The following is a 23,905-nucleotide window of genomic DNA, read 5'->3' as shown; positions in this document are numbered from 1 at the left end:
TAATTTTTGTATTTTTAGTAGAGATGGGGTTTCACTGTCACCGAGGCTGGTCTCAAACTCCTGGCCTGAAGCAATCTGCCTGCCTCGGCTTCTCAAAGTATTGGGGTTACAGGCGTGAGCCACTGTGCCCAGCCATCTATCTATTTTTAACTAATTAATTTTTTTATAGAGATAGGGTCTCGCTATGTTGCCCAGGATGGTCTTGAACTCCTGCCCTCTAGCAATCCTTCTGTCTGGGCCTCCCAAAGTGCTGGGATTAGAAGCGTGAACCCCCACAGTCGGCCCCATCTCCCTCTCTTAAAGGCTGAGACAAACATTAACTATATTTAGGTCCCCATGGGAGCTGGGGCTATGGCAGGTAATCAGTAGGGGTTGTGTGAATGCATAAAAAAGGCATAAATGATTGCAGGCACCAGCATCTTCACATTGGGTGGAGTTCTGGACACATTTTAGTTCAATTGCACATTTTGCAGATGACAGAAATAGGGTTTCAGGGCAGAAATAGCTCATCCTAGGCTGTTCATGTCAACGATGCTATCATATGACAGTAACAGGACCCTCGATGGCAACACGGGTGGAGGTTCTGTGTGAATTGATGCACATACTCTTCCCAGCAGCCTTAGGTGGGATGGTCACTCAGCATCCCTATTTTGCAGATAGGAAAACTGAGGGCTGTGGGGCAGGGGGAGGGATGGTAAAGGGTTTGCAAGGTCACACTGCCAAGAACTGGCAGCGCCAAGATTTCAATCGACACAGTGGGGCTCAAAATTTGTGGTCTATGTGTGTATTAGTCCGTTCTCATGCTGCTAATAAAGACATACCTGAAACTGGGTAATTTATAAAGGAAAGAGGTTTAATTGACCTACAGTTCCACAGGGCTGAGGAGGCCTCAGGAAACTTACAACCACGGTGGAAGAGGAAGCAAACATGCCCTTCTTCACAAGGCGGGAGGAGAGAGAAGAATGAGAGCCGAGCAAAAGGGGAAGCCCCTTATTTAAAAAAGCCCCATCAGATCTCTTGAGAGCTTACTCACTATCAGGAGAACAGCATGGAGGAAAACACCTCCATGATTCGATTATCTCCACCTGGTCCCTCCCTCAATGCGTGGGGATTATGGGAAATACAATTCAAGATGATATTTGGGTGGGGACACAGCTGAACCATATCAATGTGTTAAAGGTAAAAATTTGGCAGGGAGAAAACAGATGATGCCATTGGCCTTATGGAGCTCACAGTCTGATGTGGCAGATAGATGATGCGAAAGAAAACCAAGAGAAATCATAATTAAAGGCAAAGACAAGCCAGGGGTGGTGGTGTGCACCTGTGTTCCCAGCAACTTGGGAGGCTGAGGTGAGAGGACTGCTGGAGCCCAGGAGTTTGAAGCTGCTGTGAGCTATGATCATGCCATTGCACTCCAGCCTGGACAACAGGGCAAGACCTTGTCTCTAAAAAAAGAAAAAAAAAAGAGCCAAGACAGATGGAAAATAGGGTGCAGTGATAGAAAATTCAGAGGCAAGGATCGGGGAGACAGAGAGAAGTTAAGCTTCAGTGGTGGCCAGACAAGGCTTCTCTGAGGAACAGCATTTAGCTGAGCTCCAAAGGTGCCACAGAAGGGCTGGGGGAGGCGAGTCCCAGCCCAGGGCCCCCGGCACACAAGCTTGGATGTTTCCATCACTGTCTGGGGCAGTAAGGATGGAGACAAGCATCTCCCAGGAGAGTGAGTCATACACAGCCATGTAGGCTACAGTACTGGAAAGGTCATTATCCCAAGGACAATGGGAGAATCATCTAGAAGATTCAACAGAGAGATACTTAGTGAGATTTGGGCTTTTTTTTTTTTAATGGAATTTTGCTCTGTCGCCAAGGCTGGAGTGCAGTGGTGTGATCCCGGCTCACTGCAACCTCTGCCTGCTGGGTTTAAGCAATTCTCCTGCCTCAGCCTCCCGAGTAACTGGGATTACAGGTGCGTGCTACCGTGCCTGGCTAATTTTTGCGTTTTTAGTAGAGATGGGGTTTCACCCTGTTGGCCAGGCTGGTCTCAAACTCCTGACCTCAAGTGATCCACCTGCCTCAGCCTCCTGAAGTGCTGGGATTATAGGCATGAGCCACCACACCTGGCCATCTGATGGTTTTATAAGGCAATTTTCCCTGCTTTTGTTCCCTCTCTCTTGAACTTCTGGCATCAAGTGATCCACCTGCCTCAGCCTCCCTAAGTGCTGAGATTACAGGCTTGAGCCACCCCAGCCGATTTGGGCTTTCAAGATTCTTCTGGGTGCTGTATGGAAAATAAACCAAAGGGTAAGAATTAATCCAAAGTAGGCAGACCTCTGAGGATGCTGTCTGGAGGAGAAACAGCAGGACTGGCCCTGGGCTGATGGCCAGGAGAATAAAGAGAAGCAGACAATTCAAGGATGCTTTGCAGAGCCAGGATTAGAAGCTCTGCATGGGAATCACAGGCCACTGGTCATCCTTTTTAACATGCTATTCACATCCATGGGGAAGCACTTTGGATACAGAGACTTAAGCATCTTGAATATTCCCCCTTCCTTTGTGAACTCACCTCACAATTTATTGCTCTTTGTTAACATGGTATTTAAGGCCCCAGGTCTAAACATTCCTTTGAGTTTTCACTTTTCTGTGAAACTTCTGTGCATATAAAATTAAAATGTGTGAGCCCTTTCTTCTGTTAAGCTGTCTTTTGTTAGTTTAATTCACAGGCCCCTAGCACTGAACATAAAAGGGTAGAGAAAAAGATTTTATTTACTGTCTCCCATAGTTTGATTGTAAAATGGTGTAGCTTTTGTGGAAAATGAAGTGGTGGTTCCTCAAAAAGTTAAACACAAAATTGCCATGTGATCTAGTGATTCCTTTTCACAATAGCCTAAAGGTGGAAACACACAAATGTCCACAGACAGATGAATGGATAAACAAAATGTGGCATATTCATGAAATGCAATATTATTAAGCCTTAAAAAGGAAGGAAATTTTTAGCTTTAAAAAGGAAGGAAATTCTTAGCTGGGCATGGTGGCTCATGCCTGTAATCCCAGCACTTTGGGAGGCCAAGGTGGGCAGATCACGTGAGGTCAGGAGTTCGAGACCAGCCTGGCTAACATAGCAAAACCCCATCTCTACTAAAAAATACAAAAATTAGCTGCGTGTGCTGGCACATGCCTGTAATCCCAGCTACTCTGGAGGCTGAGGCAGGACAATTGCTTGAACAACCCAGGAGGTGGAGGTTGCAGTGAGCTGAGATCGTGCCACTGCACTCCAGCCTGGGTGACAGAGCGAGACTCTGTCATGCAAAAAAAAAAAAAAAAAAAAAAAAAAAAAGGAAGGAAATTCTGACATATGCTAGAATGTGGATGAAACTTGAGGATGTTCTGCTCAGTAAGAGAAGTCAGAGAATAAAAGACAAATACTGTAAAATACCACTTATATGAAATACCTAAAGCAGTCAAATTTATAGAGATAGAAAATAGAATGGTGGTTGCCAGGGACTGGGGTGAAGGGAGAATGGGGAGTGATATGGGTTGGCTCTGTGTCCCTACCCAAATCTCATCTTGAATTGTAATCCCCATAATCCCCACGTGTTGAGGGAGGGATCAGGAGGGAGGTGATTGGATCATGGGGGTGGTTCCCCCATGCTGTTCTCATGACAGTGAGTTTTCACGAGATCTGATGGTTTTTTGGTTTCATTGGAGACAGAGTCTCACTCTGTCACCCAGGCTGGAGTGCAGTGGTGGGATCTCCACTCACTGCAACCTCTGCCTCCCGTGTTCAAGCAATTTTCCCACCTCAGCCTCTCAAGTAGCTGAAACTACAGGCATGTGTCACCACACCTAACAAATTTTTGTATTTTTAGTAGAGCTGGGGTTTCACCATGTTGGTCAGGCTGGTCTCAAACTCCTGACCTCAAGTGATCTGCCTGCCTCAGCCTCCCAAAGTGCTGGGATTACAGGCGTGAGCCACCACACCTGGCCATCCAATGGTTTTATAAGGAAGTTGCTCCCTCTCTCTCGCCTGCTGCCATGTGTGAACCCAGGAGGCGGAGCTTGCAATGAGCCGAGATCACGCCACTGCACTCCAGCCTGGGCGACAGAGCAAGACTCCATCTCACAAAAAAAAAAAAAAAAAAGACACACCTCTTTCCCTTCTGCCATGATTGTAAGTTTCCTGAGGCCTTCCCAGCCATGCGGAACTATAAGTCAATTAAACCTCTTTCCTTTGTAAATTACCCAGTCTTGGGTGTTTCTTTACAGCAGTGTGAAAACAGACTAGTACAGAGAGTGAATGTTTAATGAAGTTAGAGTTTCACTTTAGGAAGATTAACAAGTTCTGGAGATGAATGGTGGTGATAGCTGCACATTATTAATATATTTAATCACTGAACTGCACACATAAAAATGGTTAAGATGGGGGTCAGGCACAGTGGTTCATGCCTGTCATCCCAGCACTTTGGGAGGCTGAGGCAGGAGGATTGCTTGAGTCCAGGAGTTCAAGACCTACCTGTGAAACATGGCAAAATCACGTCTCTACAAAATATACAAAAATTAGCTGGGCATGATGGTGCGTGTCAGTAGTCCCAGCTACTCGGGAGGCTGAGGTAGGAGGATCGCTTGAGCCTGATAGGCGGAGGTTGCAGTGAGCTGAGATCATGCCACTGTACTCTAGCCTGGGCAACAAAGCGAGATCCTGTCTCAAAAAAAAAAATGGTTAAGACATGTATTTTGCTATAATTAAAACAAAACCAAACAGAATATCCTCATGGCCAGAGCGTCTGAAGACTTGGAGAGATTCTTCAAGCTCTAGGGCAGGGAGTAGCAAATTGCAGTCTGAGGGCCAGACCCAGCCCAAGTCATCTGGGAGCTAGAAATAGGTTTTTTTTGTTTGTTTGTTTGTTTTGAGACAGGGTCTCGCTCTGTCACCCAGGCTGGAATGCAGCAGAGCAATCAGAGTTTACTGCAGCCTCGACCTCCCAGGCCCAATTGATCTTCCCACCTCACCTTCCCAAGTAGCTGGGACTACAGGTGTAAGCCATCGTGCTCAGCCTGAGAATAATTTTTACAGCCTTGTGTTTGCAATGGACCAGATAATAGTGAAAACCAACTTTGAACCCTAAGTTTTGTACTCAGTTATTATTATATTTTGAATTTCATCAATAAAAAATATGTGGGAACTTTGTTTTCTCTCTTATCATATATGTACCTACATAATTTCCTTGAGTTTTCTCGAAATAGTTCCTATCTGGTGCTTTCTTTTCTTTCTTTTTCTTTTTTTTTTTTTTTGAGACGGAGTCTCACTCTGTCGCCCAGGCTGGAGTGCAGTGGTGCAATCTCGCCTCACTGCAAGCTCTGCCTCCCAGGTTCCAGCAATTCTGCCTCAGCCTCCCGAGTAGCTGGGACTACAGGTGCCCACCACCACACCCTGCTAATTTTTGTATTTTTAGTAGAGACAGGGTTTCACCATATTGAGCAGGCTGGTCTCAAACTCCTGACCTTGTGATCTGCCTGCCTCGTCTTCCCAAAGTGCTGGGATTACAGGTGTGAGCCACCGCGCCCAGCCCTACCTGGCACTTTCTAAAGAAAAGTCCAGGGTGACAGGATGGGCCCTGCTTTGGTAGTATTCAGTCCAAAGCTCTCCCAGGCTCAATTTAAAATTCTAGGCCAGGCTCCATAGCTCATGTCTATCTATAATCCTAGCACTCTGGGAGGCTGAGGCAAGAAGATCACTTGAGCCCAGGAGTTTGAGACTAGCCTGGGCAACACGGTGAGACCCTGTCTCTACAAAAAATAGAAAAATTAGCAAGGCACAGTGGTGCATACCTGTGGTCCTAGCTACTCAGGAGGCTGAGGTGGGAGGAGCATTTGAACCCAGGAGTTTGAGGCTACAGTGAGCTACGATTGCACCACTGAACTCCAGCCTGGGTGACACAGCGATACCACATGTCAAAAAAAATTCTAGAAGCAGTGCTGGGGAAAAATTCACATGTTTAGACAAGAAAGGTATGAGAGTTGATGAAAATCCAGCTCATGACTCAATGAGGAGAGCATGTTTCTAGAAGTCAATGCCCGTCCTGGTCACTCCTGTCCAGGCCATCTGGACTCACCCATGCCTCGGAGCTCCACAGCAGGGCGGCAGAGCTGGAGGGCTTCACGGACCAGGCCAACCTCAGGAGAGTCCAGGTGAGGGGCACACAGGTCAAAGTCATCCAGCAGGTCTTCAATGCCCCCAGAGATGCCCCGGCAGGAAATCCAGCTCATGCTGCCTGAGGGAGAGAAGGGGGGAGGATGTGGGAAGTGCCTACCTCCCATAAGTTCATCCTGGGAGGTGGAGAATCATCTCTCTATTTCCTCCAGGGCATCTCAGGCTCAGCAGTAGTGACATTGGGGAAGGATCATTCTCTGTGGTAAGGGGCTGAACTATGTATTGTGGGATGTAAAGCAGCATCCCTGGCCTCCACCCACCAGATACCAGTAGCACTCCCACCCCAAGTGTGACAATCAAACATGTCTGCAGACATTGTCAAGTGTCCCCTGGGAGGGCAGAATCTCTTCTGGTTAAGAATCACAGGGATGGGTGAATGGATGGATGGATACATAGATAGATAGATAGATAGAGAGAGAGAGAGAGAGATAAATAGATAGATAGAATGTTGGGTGGATTGGTGCATGGATGGACAAACAGAAAGATAGGTGGGTGGATTGATAGAATAATGGGTGGATGGATGGATGGATGACCAGAAAGGTAGATGAATGAATAGATAATGGACATATAATGGGTGGATGGATAGATAGATAGGATGATGGATGGATGGATGGACAGACAGAAGGATGAGTGGATGGATGGATGGATGGATGGATGGATGGATGGATGGATGGTTAGAACCAGCTCATGGCTCAATAAGGAGATCATAGATGGATGGGTGGATAAATGGATAGTTAGATGGATAGATGGATGGATGAGTGCATGGATGGATGGATGGATGGATGGACAGACAGAAGATGGGTGGATGGATGGATGGATGGATAGGTGGATGAACAGACTGACAAATAGACAGACAGACAGACAGATAGGGTCTCTCATGATATGGCAGGGGTTTTAACCCTATGCGCTAACATTTGGAGCTAGATTATTCTCTGTGGTGGGGTGTCCTGTGCACTGTAGGGTATTGAGCAGCATCCCTGGCCTTCACCCACCAGATTCAAGTAGTGCCTTCTCCCCTAGCTGTGACAACCAAAACTGTCTGCGGACACTGTGAGGCATCCCCTGGGTGCAGAATTGCCCCTTGTGAGAACCTCTGCCTTAGGAGGAACGAAGGATTTCCATGTTTGCCCTTCACCCTCCCCAGGCTCCAGAAGGCTGGAGTGCGGTGCAGTCACCAGGCTCAGTCCCCTGAGATGGGGGGCAGCCCTTACCCAGAACCTCCTGTTTCAGCTCCTCCAGGCGGCCCGAGTGAAGCAGGTGGTAGGGCAACTCCTTCAGCTTCCGCAGGTTTGCAACTGTGTCTGAGAACCACAGAGGCTGAGGGGCCACCTGGCAGAGGAGAAGGGAGACTGCAGCTTGGACACAAGCCCGTTCATTCACTCCACACACAAGCCCATTCATTCACCTCATGTTCCAGACAGTGCTGGAGTGGAAGAGGATACAATGGGAGAGAGACATACCCCCATGTGCCCAGTGGTCAGGGCTGGGGCAGAGGACGACATCTGGGACACAGAGAATCGAAGCCAGAGGTCATGGGACTTTCTGGGAGGAATAGGGGATGTTTCCTGAAGGCAGAGGCATTGGAACTGAGCCTCAGAATTAAGTGGGCATCTATGTGGCAAAATGTGTCAGAAAACAATGGCATTCCAGGGCAAGGGAACAGCATGGGCAAAGGCCTGGAGGTGTGAAAGAGCAGGCTGAGTTTGGGAGGACTGAATTATACAAGGCAGGTTAGGGGATGCTGGTGGGGAATGAGAGTAGGGAGCTTGTAAGCAGCAGATCACGAAGGCACTGAATATCAGGCTGGGTAGGTCAGGCTCAAGACTGAGGGCACTGGGGAGCTATGGAAGGTTTTAGACAAGAGGCATAATCAGATTGGATGGTCAGAAGCATCCTTGGGAGGATGCACTAGGGCAAGAGACTGAGAGGCTACGTGAATGAAAGGGGCTCAGACCATGTCCTGGAGAGGCAGGATGAGGCTGAACCTGCAGGGGCTCTGGGCACACAGGAAAGGATTTGTGAATGGGTCTCTGGGGGAGAAGAGAAGGGTCAGCACCAGGCTAGGTGTGGTAATCCCAACTGTAATTACACGCCTGTAATCTCAGTGCTTTGGGAGGGCAAGGCAGATCACTTGAGATCAGGAGTTTGAGACCAGCCTGGCCAACATGGCAAAACCCTGTCTCTAATAAAAATACAAAAATTAGCCAGGTGCAGTGGCACACACCTGTAGTCCCAGCTACTAGGGAGGCTGAGGCGGGAGAATCGCTTGAACCTGGGAGGCCGAGGCTGTAGTGACCTGAGATCATGCCAGCGCACTCCAGCCTGGGTGGCAGAGCAAGACTCTGTCAGAAAGGAAGGAAGGAAGTAGGGAAGGAAGGAAGGAAGGAAGGAAGGAAGGAAGGAAGGAAGGAAGGAAGGAAGGAAGGAAGGAAGGAAGGGAGGAAGGAAGGGAGGGAGGGAGGGAGGGAGGGAAAAAGAAAAGTCAGCACCAAAAAAAGAATAGAGCCTGGTCCTGCCTCCAGCCTCCCCAGTCCAGCAGGGGAGACAGAGAAAAAGAAGCATCAAGCTATAACCAAAGAATTAAAAGTGTAATTTCCTAGTCGTAATCATTATACAACAGTTATATAAGATTTTAACATCAGGGACAAGAGTACACAATAACTCTGTACTTTTTTTGTTTGTTTGTTTTTGAGACAGAGTTTCTTTCTGTTGCCCAGGCAGGAGTTTGAGACCAGTCTGGCCAACGTGGTGCAACCCCATCTCTACTAAAAATACAAAAATTAGCCAGGCGTGGTGGCAGGCGCCTATAATCCCAGCTACTCGGGAGGCTGAGACAGGAAAATTGCTTGAACCTGAGAGGCAGAAGTTGCAGTGAGCTGAGATCACACCACTGCACTCCAGCCTGGGCGACAGAGCAAGACTCTGCCTCAAAAATAAATAAATAAATAAATAAATAAGAAGGAGAGGTCGGGGAGCGTAGAAGGGACATCTTGCCCTCTGTGGGAAAGGAGAAGTAGGTCGGGAGGACATTTTGAGTGCAAAAAGGGGAACGAAGGAGGTGAGCAACGCCGGGCAGGGTGGAGGTTGCAGGTGGGGAATGTGGGTCCCAGGTACCTCACCTTTCGGTCCAAGTTCAGTGGTTTCCCCACAAGTGGCAGAGTGATGAGCTTCTTGGTACTCTGGCTCCAGGTCCCTGAGAAGAAGTCGGCCAGGATGCCATGCCTCTTGGCTCTCTCAGATCCTGACAGGTAGCGCTCACGGACTACCTCGACCAGCTGTCTATAGAGAGGGTATACAGACTGATAGACCTGGGCGACCCATCAAGCTCAAAGGTGGCTGCCTGTCTTCCTGGAGGCAGTTCCCAAATCCCAAGCCATCCTAAACTACTCTGTTGACCCCTGTGCTATTTGATACATCACATCTATCTCTAAATCGGTCCATGTTTTCTTTTTCCTTACATAAATTTACTTTCCTTACATAAATTTCAAAGAGCAACCTTTGGGCTCCTCCAAAATTTACACATAAAATAACTTACCACCTGACCCAGCAAATCCACTCCTGGGTATATACCCAGAAGAATTAAGAAACAGGTGTTCAGGCTGGGCGCAGTGGCTCATGCCTGTGATCCCAGCACTTTGGGAGGCCAAGGCGGGCAGATCACCTGAGGTCAAGAGTTCAAGACCAGCCTGGCCAACATGGTGAAACCCTGTCTGTACTAAAAAAAAGAATACAAAAATTAGCCAGGCGTGGTGGTGCGCTCTTGGGAGGCTGAGGCAGGAGAATCACTCCTCCCAGGTGGAGGTTGCAGTGAGCTGAGATGGTGCTACTGCACTCCAGCCTGGGCAACAGAGAGAGACTCCAAAAAGAAAAAAGGAAAAAAAGAAAGAAAGAAAAAGAGAGACAGAGAGAGAGAGACAAAGAAAGAAAGGGAACAGGTGTTCAAACAAAACCTTACACATGCATGTTCACAACAGCAAAAACATGGAAACAATGCAAGTGTCCATCCATAGATGAAGATAAACAAAACGTGGTCCATCCATACAAAGAAATATTATGTAGTCATGAAAAGGAAGGACGCACTGATCCCTGCTACAATGTGGATGAGCCCTGAAAACATGATGCTGAGTGAAAGAAGCCAGACACAAAAGGCCACATAGTGTGAGATTTCATTGATCTGAAATGCCCAGAACAGGCAAATCCATAGAGACAGGAAGCAGGTGAGTGGCTGCCAGGGGCTGGGGGAGGGGAATGAGGAGTGACGGCTGACGGGGACGGGGTCTCCTTTTGGGGGGATGAAAACGTTCTGGAACTAGACAGAGGTGAGGGGTGCAACATTATGAGTGTACTAAAATACCACTTAATTGTCCACTTTAAAATGGTGAATTCTGACCGGGCACAGTGGCTCACGCCTGTAATCCCAGCACTTTGGGAGGCCAAGGCGGGCAGATCACCTGAGGTCAGGAGTTTAAGACCAGCCTGGCCAACATGGTGAAACCCGTCTCTACTAAAAATACAAAAATTAGCCGGGTGTGGTGGCTCATGCTTGTAAACCTAGCTACTCAGGAGGCTGAGGCAGGAGAACCACTGAAACCTGGGAGGCAGAGGTTGCAGTGAGCCAAGATTGTGCCACTGCACTCTAGCCTGGGCAACAGAGCAAGACTCTGTCTCAAAAAATAATAAAATAATAAAATACAATTAAATAAATAAAATAAAATGTGGTGAATTGGCCAGGCATGGTGGCTCACACCTGTAATCCCAGCACTTTGGGAGGCCGAGGTGGGTGTGTCTCTTGAGCCCAGGAGTTCGAGACCAGCCTGGGCAATGTGGTGAGACCCCGTCTCTACAAAAAAAATTTAAAAATTAGCCAGGCATGGTGGTGCATGCCTGTAGTTCCATCTGCTCCGGAGGCTGAGGTGGGAGGGTTGCTTGAGTCCAGAACTTTGAGGCTGCAGTGAGCCGTGATGACAACCACTGTACTCCAGCTTGGGCGAGACCCTGTCTCAAAATACATAAAATAAAATAAAATAAAATAAAATGGTGAATTTTATGTTACATGAACTTCACCTAGCTTAGTTTAGTTTAGTTTAGATTAGGTTAGTTCAGTTTAGTTTAGTTTAGTTTAGTTTAGTTTAGTTTAGTTTAGTTTAGTTTAGTTTGAAACAGGATCTCACTCTGTCACCCAGACTGGAGTGCAGTGGTGCAGTCATGGCTCAGTGTAGCCTCAAACTCCTGGGCTCAGGTGATCCTCCCACCTCAGCCTCCCAAATAGCTGGGACCACAAGTGTGTACCATCACACCTAGCTAATTTTCTTTTTCTTTTTTTGAGATGGCGTCTCGTTCTGTTGCCAGGCTGGAGTACAGTGGCGCGATCTTGGCTCACGGCCACCTCTGCCTCCCAGGTTCAAGTGATTCTCCAGCCTTAGCCTCCAGAGTAACTGGGATTACAGGCACGTGCCACCACGTCGGCTAATTTTTGTATTTTTCATAGAGACAGGGTTTCACCATGTTGGCCAGACTGGTCTCGAACTCCTGACCTCAGGTGATCTGCCCGCCTCAGCCTCCCAAAGTGCTGACACACCTAGCTAATTTTCTTATATTTTTTTGTAGAGATGGGGCCTCGCTACATTGCCCAGGCTGATCTCCAACTCCTGGCCTCCAGCAATCCTCCCGCCCTGGCCCCACAAAGTGCTGGGATTATATGCATGAGCCACTGCGTCCAGCCTCAACTCAATTTTTAAAATAAGTGAATTGTGTCAGAGTTCTAACTGGACTTGATTCCCTGGCAATGGGGAGTGAAGGATCTGGTACTGAGAAGACCCCCAGCCAGTGAGTCCTCATTCTTGGGGTCCCACCAAGACAGTGTCGTTGCCACTGCTGCCTGGACCTACCTGTGGGCAATGGCCAGGAGGGTGAAGCCGTCCACGGGCCGCCGGGCCAAGTAGTATCCCAGATCCCGACGAAGCCGCACCCACAGCAGGGGCGGGAAGCGCAGCAGCTCCTTGCTAGGTGGGGTCCAGTCCCGGTACACATCCTGCAGGACCTCGTCATCCAAGGACAAAACATCCTTCAGCTCTGCCTCCGAGAGACCGTGTCTGAAGGGAGGACCAGTGAGGCTTTGAGGCACATCTCATGTCTTCTGCATTTGGAGGATGCAGAATCCAAGAGAGGGAGAGATACAACCACCCGAGTTGTGTCCAGCACATCACCTGGGATCAGCATTTGGACAGCGCCCACAAGGTACCAAGCTGGTTAGGGCAATACCCACAAAGGAGGACCTTTTCCGATTTTTTTTTTTTTTTTTTTTGAGGCAGAGTCTCACTCTGTCGCCCAGGTTGGAGTGCAGTGGTGCAATCTCGGCTCACTGCAACCTCCGCCTCCCGGGTTCAAGCTATTCTCCTGCCTCAGTCTCCTGAGTAGCTGGGACTACAGGTGCCACCACGCCTGGCTAATTTTTGTATTTTTAGTAGAGATGGGGTTTCACCATGTTGGTCAAACTGGTCTCCAACTCCTGACCTCGTGATCCACCTGCCTCGGTCTCCCAAAGTGCCAATCTTTTCCTCTACATGCACACCTACAGAACCATAAATGGCCCGCTCCTCAACCTCAAAGGGGTCTGAGACAGACACTATAGGGAGGGAAGGACATGGTAACTCAAGGAAAATAATGCAGAAACCAACTGCACCCACCCCACTCCACCCTGGCCCACCAAGGCGTGTCTTTAAATTAGGATAATTGGGCTGGGTGTGGTGGCTCACGCCTGCAATCCCTGCACTTTGGGAGGCTGAGGCAGGAGGACTGCTTGAGGCCAGAGCTCAAGACCAGCCTAGGCAACACAGGGAGACCCCACCTCTACAAAAAAATTTAAAAATTAGCTGGGCATGGGGGCGCACACCTGTAGTCCCTGCTACTCTAGAGGCTGAGGTGGGAGGATCACCTGAGCCCAGGAGGTTGAGGTTGCAGTGAGCTGTGATTACATCACTGCACTCCAGCCTGGGCAAAAGAGTGAGACCCTGTCTCTAAAATAAACACATTAAAAAATGAACAAATAAATACAAATAAAGTTAAACTGGTTAAAAATTAATAAAATTCAAAATTCAGTTTCTTGGTTGCATGAATCATCTTTCAAAGTTTTAAATTCAGTTTCTGAGTTGTGTGAAGCGCCTTTCAAGTGTTCCATAGTTTTTGTGGCTTGTAGTTACCATATTGGTAATAATGTCATACCCAACACTGTCCTCTTTGCAAACTTTTTTTTTTTTTTGAGACGGAGTCTCACTCTGTTGCCTAGGTTGAAGTTCAGTGGCACCATCTCAGCTCACTGCAATCTCTGCCTCCTGGCTTCAAGCGATTCTCCTGCCTCAGCCTCCCATGTAGCTGGGACTACAGGTGTGCACCACCACGCCCGGCTAATTTTTGTATTTTTAGTAGAGACAGGGTTTCACTATGTTGGCCAGGCTGCTCTTCAACTCCTGATCTCAGGTGATCTGCCTGCCTCAGCCTCCCAAAGTGTTGGGATTAGGCGTGAGCCACTGCAACTGGCCTACAAAAGTTCTATGATATGGTATCAGAGAGAGCCTAGGAGATGTGCCCATGGTCATGGGTGAACCACTAGGTTGACAGCTCATCTTCATCCCTGAAGACATCCCCTAAGCAATGCGAACCCCAGAGCAGGCACCTCACTTGGCACTCCCAGAGGACCCACCTAGCCTGAATTGCAAAACAGGGCTGTGCATGGTCACCAGGTTTGCGTTTGATCCTAGCTGAGAGACCTAGGCGAGGAATGTACCTTATCTTTGCCTCAGTTTCCTCATCTGCCAAAAGCAAAACTGTTGAGGGCTAAGAAGAAAATGCACTAGTTCCCCTTATTCTGAACTCTTATTCTGGCGAGTATGATCTCATTGGTCCTTCCAGTAGCCTTGGAGGATGGATGCTCTCCCAACCAGCCCCTCTATGCAGAGGAGGAAGTGAGGCTCCCAGAGGGCACAGGGCATGCTGAGTGCAGCGTTTCTTGGGCTCGCACGGTTGATGTTTGGGGTCAGATCATTTTTCAGGGTAGGGACCGTCCTGTGTGTTGTAAGGCAGCAGTCCCCAGTCTTTTTGGCACCAGGGACCGGTTTCTTGGAAGACAATTTTTTTTCCACGGACCAGGGTGGGGGTGATGGTTTTGGGATGATCAAGTGCATTACGTTTGTACACTTTATTTCTATTATTATTACATTGCAATATATAACGAAATAATTCTACAACTCCCCATAATGTAGAATTAGTGGGAGCCCTGAGCTTGTTTTCCTGAAACTAGACAGTCCCATCTGGGGGTAATGGGAGACAGTGACAGGTCATCAGGCATTAGATTCTCATAAGGTTCAAGCAACCTAGATCCCTTGTATGTGCAGTTCCCAACAGGGTTTGTGCTTTTATGAGAATCTAATGATGCTGCTGACCTGACAAGAGGGGGAGCTCAGGTGGTAATGGGAGTGACGAGGAGCAGCAAGAAGTGGCTGTAGATACAGATGAAGCTTCACTTGTTCGCCCACTGCTCACCTCCTCCTGTGCAGCTGGTTCCTAACAGGCCACGGAGCAGTACCGGTACTGGGAGATGGGGACCCCTGTTGTAGTATGTGTAGCAGCCTCCACCCAAGCCTCCACCCACTAGATGCTGGTAGCATGATAGATAGACAGACAGATGTATAGATAGGCATATAGATTATAGATAGACAGATTATAGAGAGATATAAATAAGAGATAGAGCAATAGATACAGAGATAGATAAACATAAATAGATGATAGATAAATGGATATAGATAGGCAGATAGACATATAGTTGACCCTTGAAGAACACAGGTTTGAACTGCATGAGTCCGCTTATATGTGGATTTTCTTCCGCCTGTGCTGTCTCTGAGACAGCAAGACCAAGTCCCCTTCTCCTCCTCTCCTCCTCCTCCTCTTCCTCTGCCTACTCAATGTGAAGATGACAAGGATGAAGACCTTTGTGATGATCCACTTCCACTTCATGAATAGTACATGTATTTTTCTTCCTTATTATTTTCTCTTTTTTTAAGACAGAGTCTTGCTCTGTCACCCAGGCTCAAGTGCAATGGTGCAATCTAGGCTCACTGCAACCTCCGCCTCCCAGGTTCAAGCAATTCTCGTACTCAGCCTCCCAAGTAGCTGGAATTATAAGCATGCGCCACCATGCCCAGCCCCCCTTATGATTTTCTTACTATCATTTTCTTTTCTCTACCTTGTTTTGTTGTAGGAATACAGTCTGTAATACATAGAACATGTGAAATACATGTTCGTCGACCATTTATATTACTGGTAAGGCTTCTGGTCAACAGTAGTCTATTAGTATTTAAGTTTTAGGGGAGTCAAAAGTTATACATTAATTTTGAGGTACGTTGGGAGACAGTTGGTTCCCTTAACTCCCAGGTTGTTCAAGAGCCAACTGTATATACAGAGATAGATTATAGGCCAGGTACGGTGGCTCACGCCTGTAATCCTAGCACTTTGGGAGGCCAAGGTGGGAGGATTGCTTGAGCCCAGGAGTTTGAAAGCAGCCTGGGCAACATAGTAAGACCCTGTCTCTACTAAATAAATAAATATATATATATATATATATATAAGGCTGGATGTGGTGGCTCATTCCTGTAATCCTAGCACTTTGGGAGGCCAAGGTGGCAGATTATTAGAGGCCAGGAGTTTGAGACCAGCCTGGCCAATATGGCAAAATCCTGCCTCTATTAAAGATACAAAAATTAGCCAGGCATGGTGATGCATGCCTGTAATCCCAGCTACTTGAGAGGCTGAGACATGAGAATCATTTGAACCTAGGAGGCAGAGGTTGCAGTGAGCTGAGATTGCACCACTGCATTCCAGCCTAAGCAACAGAGTGAGACTCTGTCTCAAAGAAAAAAAAAAGAAGAAATAAATAACTGGGTGTGGTGGCGTGCACCTGTAGTCTCAGCTACTCAGAGGAGGCTGAGATGGGAGGACCGCTTGAGCCCAAGAAGTCAAGACTGCAGTGAGCTGTGATCGCTTCACTGCACTCCAGCCTGGGTCACAGAGAGTGAGACCCTGTCCCCCACAAAAAAAGAGAGAGAGATATATTAATGATAGGATCGATATAGATGAGCAATAGAGAGATAGATATAGAGATTTATTGATTGACTATAAATGAATTGATGGATAGAAATAGAGATGATAGATAAATAGATCATTTAAATAGGTGGATAGATTAAAATGATGTATTTGTAGATGTGGGATAGTATAGAGTTAGATAGGTATAGACAGATGGTAGAGAGATACAAGGATAGATTACTAGAAGTGATAGAGATAGATGGAAACTACATATTTATCGATGGGACATAGAGAAATATATAGATATACAGAGAGAGACATAGATAGATATGATGGACGGGTGGATGAATGGATGGATGGATGGAAGATAGAGATGATGGATGCAGGGATGGTAGAGATGATGGGTGGATGGATGGATGGATGAATGGATGGATGATAGAGATGACAGGTGGGTGGGTGGATGGATGGATGGATGCTAGAGATGATGAGTGGGTGGATGGATGGATAGATGGGTGGATGGATGGATGGATGGATGGATGATAGAGATGATGGGTGGGTGGATGGATGGATGGATGGATATAGAGATGATGGATGGAAGGAAGATAGAGATGATGGATGGATGGGTGGATGGATGGCTATAGAGTTGATGGATGGATGGAAGATAGAGATGATGGGTGGAAGGAAGAATAGAGTGGATGAATGGATGGATGGATGGAAGATAGAGATGATGGATAAAAGGAAGACAGAGATGATGGATGGAAGGATAGATGGAATTTAAAGAGAATGGGTGGAAGGATGGAAGATCGAGATGATGGATAGATGAATGGAAGATAGAGATGATGGATGGATGGATGGATGGATGGATGGATGGATGGATGGATGGATAGATGATAGAGATGATGGAAGGAAGATCGAGATGATGGGTGGATACATGGATGGATAGATGGATGAAAGATAGAGATGATGGGTGGATGGATGACAGAGATGATGGATGGAAGGAGATCGAGATAATGGGTGGATGGATGGATGGATGGAAGATAGAGATGATGGGTGGATGGATGGATGGAAGATAGAGATGATGGATAGATGGATGAAAGATGGAGATGATGGATGGATGGATAGATGGATTTAGAGAGAATGGATGGAAGGATGGAAGATCGAGATGATGGATAGATGGATGGAAGATAGAGATGATGGATGGATGGATGAAAGGTCGAGATGATGGATAGATAGATGAATAGATGGATGGATGATAGAGGCGATGGATGGAAGGAAGATCGAGATGATGGGTGGATGGATGGATGGATGGATGGATGGATGGATGGATGGAAGATAGAGATGATGGATAAAAGGAAGATAGAGATGATGGATGGAAGGATAGATGGAATTTAGAAAGAATGGATGGAAGGATGGAGGATTGAGATGATGGATAGATGGATGGAAGATAGAGACGATGGATGGATGGATGAAAGGTCGAGATGATGAATGGATGGATGGGTGGATGGATGACAGAGATGATGGAAGGAGGGAGGGAGGGAGGGATGGATTGATGGATGGATGAATGGATAGGGTCTCTCAGGCTAAGGCAAGGTTTCTTACCCTCTGCACTATCAACATCTGGGGCTGGATCATTCTCTAAAGTAGGACCATCCTTTGCACTGTAGGGTGTTAAACAGCATCCCTGGACTCCACTCAGTAAAGACACCAGGAGCACCACCCTGCTCAGTCATGACAACCAAAAATGCCTCCAGACACACTGTCTAGTATCCCCTTTTGGGGGGTGGGGGGGGGGGCGTGGAGAACTATCCTGAGGCGATGGCCTCTGGCCTAGAAGGATCTCAGATCTGCTCCAAGAGCGAAGCTCTCACCATCCCGCCACATGGATCTGATGTGTAACCATAACACATTTTCATGGACCTGGAGCAACCAAAATCATCCACCTTATCATCATGCTTCATAAACCACCTCCCCCGCCACCCCTGTGAGAGATCTGGCTTTACTAATTGGACCAGATATGGGACCAAGTAGGCCAATTGATTTCTGTCTCCCTGTGCTTTGGAATTGGGACCCAAAGAAAAAGTCAGTAAGATGGCACCTGGTCACAGAAATATGAGCTCCTGATGCCAGCTGTGGCTCAAGGCAAGCTGAAGTTCCAGAGAGGCCGAAGGAAGAGTCTACAAGAGGAGTTGATGTGCAGAGAGGACCCCAGAGGGAGAAGGAAGGAGAAGCTGCTCTGATTTTTATGACAGTTTCCATGACAACTCACTTCCTCCAAGTCAACTTCAACAGAATGGCCCAATGGGCCACCCCTCTATTCTGGAACATGCCCCCGTTGTTATTTGCACTTTTTTTGGAGACAGGGTCTTGCTCTGTTGCCCAGGCTGGAGTGCAGTGGCATGATCACCGCTCACTGCAGCCATGACCTCCTGCCTCAACGAATCCTCCTGCCTCAGCCTCCCAAGTAGCTGGGACTACAGGTGTGAGCCACCATGCCCAGCTAATAGTTTTACTTTTCACTGAGGCAGGGGCTCTCACTTTGTTGCCCAGGCTGGTCTTGAACTCCTGGGCTCAAGTAATTCTCCCACCTTGGCCTCCCAAAGTGCTGGGATTACGGGTGTGAGCCACCGAGTGTAGGCCAGTCGGGAAATCTGGGATATGTCTCCTGGAGTCAGCTATAAGACAGACCTGAATTTCCCTAACTCCTCATTGGAAGGAAGCCCAGTGGCACAATTATGGCTTACTGCAGCCTTCAACTCCTGTGCTCAAGTAATCCTCCCATCTCAGCCTCCTGAGTAGCTAGGTCTATAGGCATGCATCACCATGCTCGGCTAATTAAAAAAAAATGGTTGTACAGACAGGGGCCTCACTCTGTTGTCTAGGCTGGTCTCAAACTCCTGGATTCAAGTGATCCTCCCACCTCAGCCTCCCAAAACGCTGGCATTACAGGAGTGAGGTACTGCACCCAGCATATTCTCTTATTTCCTACACTAGCATGAATGCGTTTCTATTTCTGGCAAAGAAAGAAGCAGAAAGACCTCCTCGCTGGGGTGACCACCACCCTCTAGATGAATTTGTGGTAACTGACAAAGGTCTGAAATGGCACAGGCTGAGAAAAAAAAAAAAAATCCCCCTAAAACTGAGAAGAGGCAAAACTATGTCGTCCAGCATTTTGGATGATGGTTTTGAGTGTTTGCTGTTGGCCAGTTGCAGTAAAGGCAAAGTTTTGTTCCTTGGTGTCTCTGCCAATTGGCAGAGGACAAACTCAGAGGAGGGAGTGTGGCTGCTTGGGTGCTTCTGATTAACCCCTTCCTCTCTGCTGCTTGTTATTTTTGCTTTTGCTTCCTTCCTTCCTTCCTTCCTTCCCTCCTTCCTTCCTTTCACGTTTTCTTCTTCCCTTCTTTTCTTTCCTTCTTTTCTTCTTTCCTCTTTCCTTCTTTCTCTTTTTCTCTTTCTTTATTTCTCTTTCTTCCCTTTATCTCTTCTTTCCTTCTTCTTTTTTTCTTTCTTACTATCTTCCTTCCTTCCTTCTCTTTCTCTTTCTTTGTGAGATGGAGCCTTCCTTTGTCACCCAGGCTGGAGCACAGTGGCACTATCTCGGCTCACTGCAACGTCCGCCTCCCGGGTTCAAGTGATTCTCCTGCCTCAGCCTCCCAAGCAGCTGGGATTACAGGTGCCCGCCACCATGCCGGGCTAATTTTTGTATTCTTAGTTGAGACGAGGTTTCACCATGTTGACCAGACTGGTCTCAAACTCCTGACTTCAAGTGATCCACCTGCTTTGGCCTCCCAAAGTGCTGCGATTAAAAGCGTAAGCCACCACGCCAGGCCTCTTTCCTTCCTTCCTTCCTTCCTTCCTTCCATTCTCTTTCTTTCTCTCTTCCTTTCTTTCTCTCTCCTTCCTTCCTTCCTTTCTCTTTCTTTCTCTCTCCTTCCTTCCTTTCTTTCTTTCACTCTTCCTTTCTTTCTGTCTCCTTCCTTCCTGCCTGCCTTTCTTCTCCTCTTTCTCTCTCTCTTTCTTTCTTTCTTTTTCTTGCTATATCCAAAAAGCAATATATACCTGTTACTTTTGACTCCTCGTCCATACCTGGCATCTCTGAGCAATGGCTCCAGACTATCATGACCCAAGTTTGTTGCAATTTTTTTTTTTTTTTGAAATCGAGTTTTGCTCTTGTTGCCCAGGCTGGAGTGCAATGGTGTAATCTCGGCTCATGGCAACCTCCACCTCCCGGATTCAAGTGATTCTCCTACCTCAGCCTCCCAAGTAGCCGGGATTACAGGCATGCACCACCACGCCTGGCTAATTTTTTGTATTTTTAGTGGAGACAGAGTTTCTCCATGTTTTGTCAGGCTGGTCTCCAACTCCCAACCTTGGGTGATCGGCCCACCTCGGCCTCCCAAAGTGCTGGAATTACAGGTGTGAGCCACTGTGCCTGGCCTAGTTTATTGCAATTTATAGCCCCGAGACTTTTACTGGGCTAAGCAACCATGTAGGCAGTCCTTTCTTTCTTTTACATGTGTGTATTTATTTTCCCAGCTTTTGAGGTATAGTTGACAAACAAAAATTGTATTTAGCTGGGCACAGTGGTGCACGCCTGTAGTCCCAGCTACCCTACTCGGCAGGCTGAGATGGGAGGATCACTTTAGCCTGGGAGTTGGAGACTGCAGTGAGCTATGATCATGTCACTGCACGCCAGCCTGGGTGACAGAGCCAGACCCCTATCTCTAAAAATAAAAATAAAAATAAAAAAATTATATTTTGCTGGGCACGGTGGTGCACGCCTGTAGTTCCAGCTACTCAGCAGGTGAGGCGTGAGGATCACTTGAGCCTGGGAGTTGGAGACTGCAGTGAGCTATGATCACGCCACTGCACTCCAGCCTGGGTGACATAGCCATCTATGTCCTCCATCTCTAAAATAACAAAAATTAAACATAGATAAATAAATAAGAGTTTCAAAACACAGAGACTTACCGGGAAGACACAATGTAGCCCAGCACGTGGGCCACGAGGAGCCGCCCGTGTGTCTGCTCCAGGCGGGTGCAGAGCTGGTGCGTGGCTTCCTCTGTGGTGGTGGCCAGTGGGACAGGCACAGTGAAGGAGGCCCATTTCCGGGCCTCCTCAAAGGCCAGCCTCAGCCGCCCTGGGTTCCCACACTCTGGGAGGCTGGCCCAGAGCAAATCTGTGTGCACTGGGCTCAGCGTCCTCCTTGCAGCCGCCAGCAGGAGTTGGATCATCTCCTGGCCTTGGTTTCCGGAGAAGGGCTTCACCTCCCAGTAGGCCTCCGGGTCCAGGAGCACCCGCTGCAAGGTGTCCAAAACCCCCAGTGCCCCCGAGCAAGCTGAGAGGATGAGGTGCACCCTCGGGGGGCAGTTGAGAGGCAACCAGGGAACCCTCCGAGCATGGCGGACAGAGTCCAGGTCATCCATAGCATCCAGCAGGAGCACGAGAGACTCGAAGTTTCTGCAAGAGACAGTGTGGAGGAGGGTATGGAAAAACTGGACCACCCTTGTGTGGGCGTGCAGAACCTGGGCAGGAGGCAAGGGCAGACCATAGGCCAGGCACACCTGGAAGCAGATGCTCTTCAGCAGGCCGCGGGCATCTGAGCTCATTTGTGAAGTCCCCAGCAGCCGCAGGATGGTCACTGTCTTGTGCCCGAGCAGCCTTGGCATCTGATCAGCCAGCTTGCACATCAGGGCTGTCTTTCCGATGCCCGGGGGCCCAAAGAGTACCAGGGGGGTGTGCTGCTTGCTGTCATCGTGCCTGAGCTGCTGCCCGAGCCGGGCCAGGAGTTCCTGGCGTCCACAGAAGGTCTGAGTGACCTCCGAGCTCTGCCAAATGTGGTGGCGGATCTCTTGGTAGAGCCACGACAACTCCTGTCCAGCCGTATCCAGCTCACGGAGGCGTGTGAGGACCTGGTGATTGGCCCGCACCACAAACTGCTCACCCAGCTCCTTCAGGTAGCGGGCGTGAGTCTTGTTCTTGGGGTTCACCAAGTCGTGGCTCCACAGCAGGTGGTGGGCCTTGAGGACCCCGGGGTGCATGTCAGTGATGTGACCCTTGAGGCTGCTGAGAAGGTTCTGGGCATCAGTGTCCAGGCAGCCATCCGCGAGCCGGTCCACCATCCTGAGGGCGCAGTCTTCAAGGATGTGTTTGTGGAGGTCTTGGATCTCTCAAAGGAAGACGGTGGCTCCCTGGTCCCGGTCCTCTGAGCTCAGCAGGCCCTGCTCTATCTCCCACTCAATGACTGCCAAAGTGGGGAAGGTGGGAAGGAAGTGTGGTCATTATTGGGTCAGCAGCTGACCTAAATGGGGTTGCTGGGAGACCTGTTGTTGGGGGACGTGCATTGGTTCTCAAGATTAACGTGCACCAGAGTCCAACCTGGGGGGCTCGAAAAGACCCGCATGGCTGGACCCCACCTCCAGAAGTGATTCAGCAGACCTGAGTGGGGCCCTGGAGTTTGCATTTGCAACAAGCCAAGGCTTGCTGGTCCAGGGACTGCACCCAGCGTTACACTAATTAAACCATTACTCTTATTCTTCTTATTATTATTATTGAGACAGGGTCTCACTCTGTCACCCAGGCTGGAGTGGAGTGGCGCGATCTCAGCTCACTGCAACCTCCGCCTCCCAGGCTCAAGCAATCCTTCCACCTCAGCCTCCCAAGTAGCTGGGATTACAGGCATGCACTAGCATGCCTGGCTAATTTTCGTATTTTTTGTAGAGACAGGGTCTTGCTATGTTGCCCAGGCTGGTCTCCAACTCCTGAGCTCAAGCAATTCTCCAACCTTGGCCTCCCAAAGTGCCGGGATTACAGGTGTGAGCCACTGTGCCCAGCCTGATTTAGCCATTATTAATCAAAGACCCCTCAGGGTAGGCAACACAGAGGCTACATGTGAAGAGTAGCCACACTATAAAACAATGCTGTCATCCTCAAAAAGTGAACCACGGAGTTACTATCGCGCCCAGCAATTCCACTCCCAGGTATCTGCTGAAAAGACCTGAAAACAGAGACTCCAACAAATATTAATACACCCTTGCTTGTAACAGCACCATTCACAACAGCCAAAAGACAGAAACAATCCAAACATCCATCAACAGGCTGGGTGCGGGGTCTCACGCCTGTAATCCCAGCACTTTGGGAGGCCAAGGTGGGCAGATCACCTGAGGTCAGGAGTTCGAGACCAGCCTGGCCAACGTGGTGAAACCTCATCACTACTAAAAATACAAAAATTAGCCTGGCATGATGCCGCACGCCTGTAATCCCAACTACTCAAGAGGCTAAGACAAGAGAATCGCTTGAACCCGGGAGGCGGAGGTTGCAGTGAGCCAAGATCATGTCACTGCACTTCAGCCTGTGCAATAAAGCGAGACTCCGTCTCAAAAACAAAACAAATCAAAACAAACATCCATCAACAGATGAATGGATAAACAAAATATGGTCCTTCCACACAATGGGATACTATTCGGCCATTAAAATGGATGAAGTACTCACAGGTGTTAAAATGTGGATGAACCTCAAAAATATGATGCCAAGTGAGAGAAGCCAGACACAAAAGGCCATGTAGTGTGAGATTCCATTGACATGAAATGTCCAGAACAGGCAAATTAATAGAGACAGAAAGCAGATTGA

General features: G+C 48.3%; 1 protein-coding gene across 3 annotated transcripts in view; it reads right to left on the bottom strand.

Annotated features, from left to right (window-relative positions):
• Positions 1 to 22,520, bottom strand: part of NWD1 (NACHT and WD repeat domain containing 1) — a 68,205-nt gene extending 45,685 nt beyond the window's left edge. For all 3 annotated transcript variants that reach the window (XM_054465901.2, XM_054465902.1, XM_054465904.1), the window contains exons 1-5: positions 21,248 to 22,520; positions 12,094 to 12,297; positions 9,325 to 9,484; positions 7,417 to 7,534; positions 6,108 to 6,266 (exon numbers count right to left, since the gene is read on the bottom strand). In XM_054465901.2, the coding sequence (XP_054321876.1) occupies positions 6,108 to 6,266; positions 7,417 to 7,534; positions 9,325 to 9,484; positions 12,094 to 12,297; positions 21,248 to 22,398 (1,792 nt within the window). In that variant the 5' untranslated portion in view covers positions 22,399 to 22,520. The remainder of the gene's footprint in view (positions 1 to 6,107; positions 6,267 to 7,416; positions 7,535 to 9,324; positions 9,485 to 12,093; positions 12,298 to 21,247) is intronic.
• Positions 22,521 to 23,905: the final 1,385 nt, after the last annotated feature.

Source organism: Pongo pygmaeus, chromosome 20, assembly GCF_028885625.2.
Source record: "Pongo pygmaeus isolate AG05252 chromosome 20, NHGRI_mPonPyg2-v2.0_pri, whole genome shotgun sequence".
Taxonomy (NCBI): Eukaryota; Metazoa; Chordata; class Mammalia; order Primates; family Hominidae; genus Pongo; species Pongo pygmaeus.
This window is presented reverse-complemented; position numbering and strand designations above follow the sequence as displayed.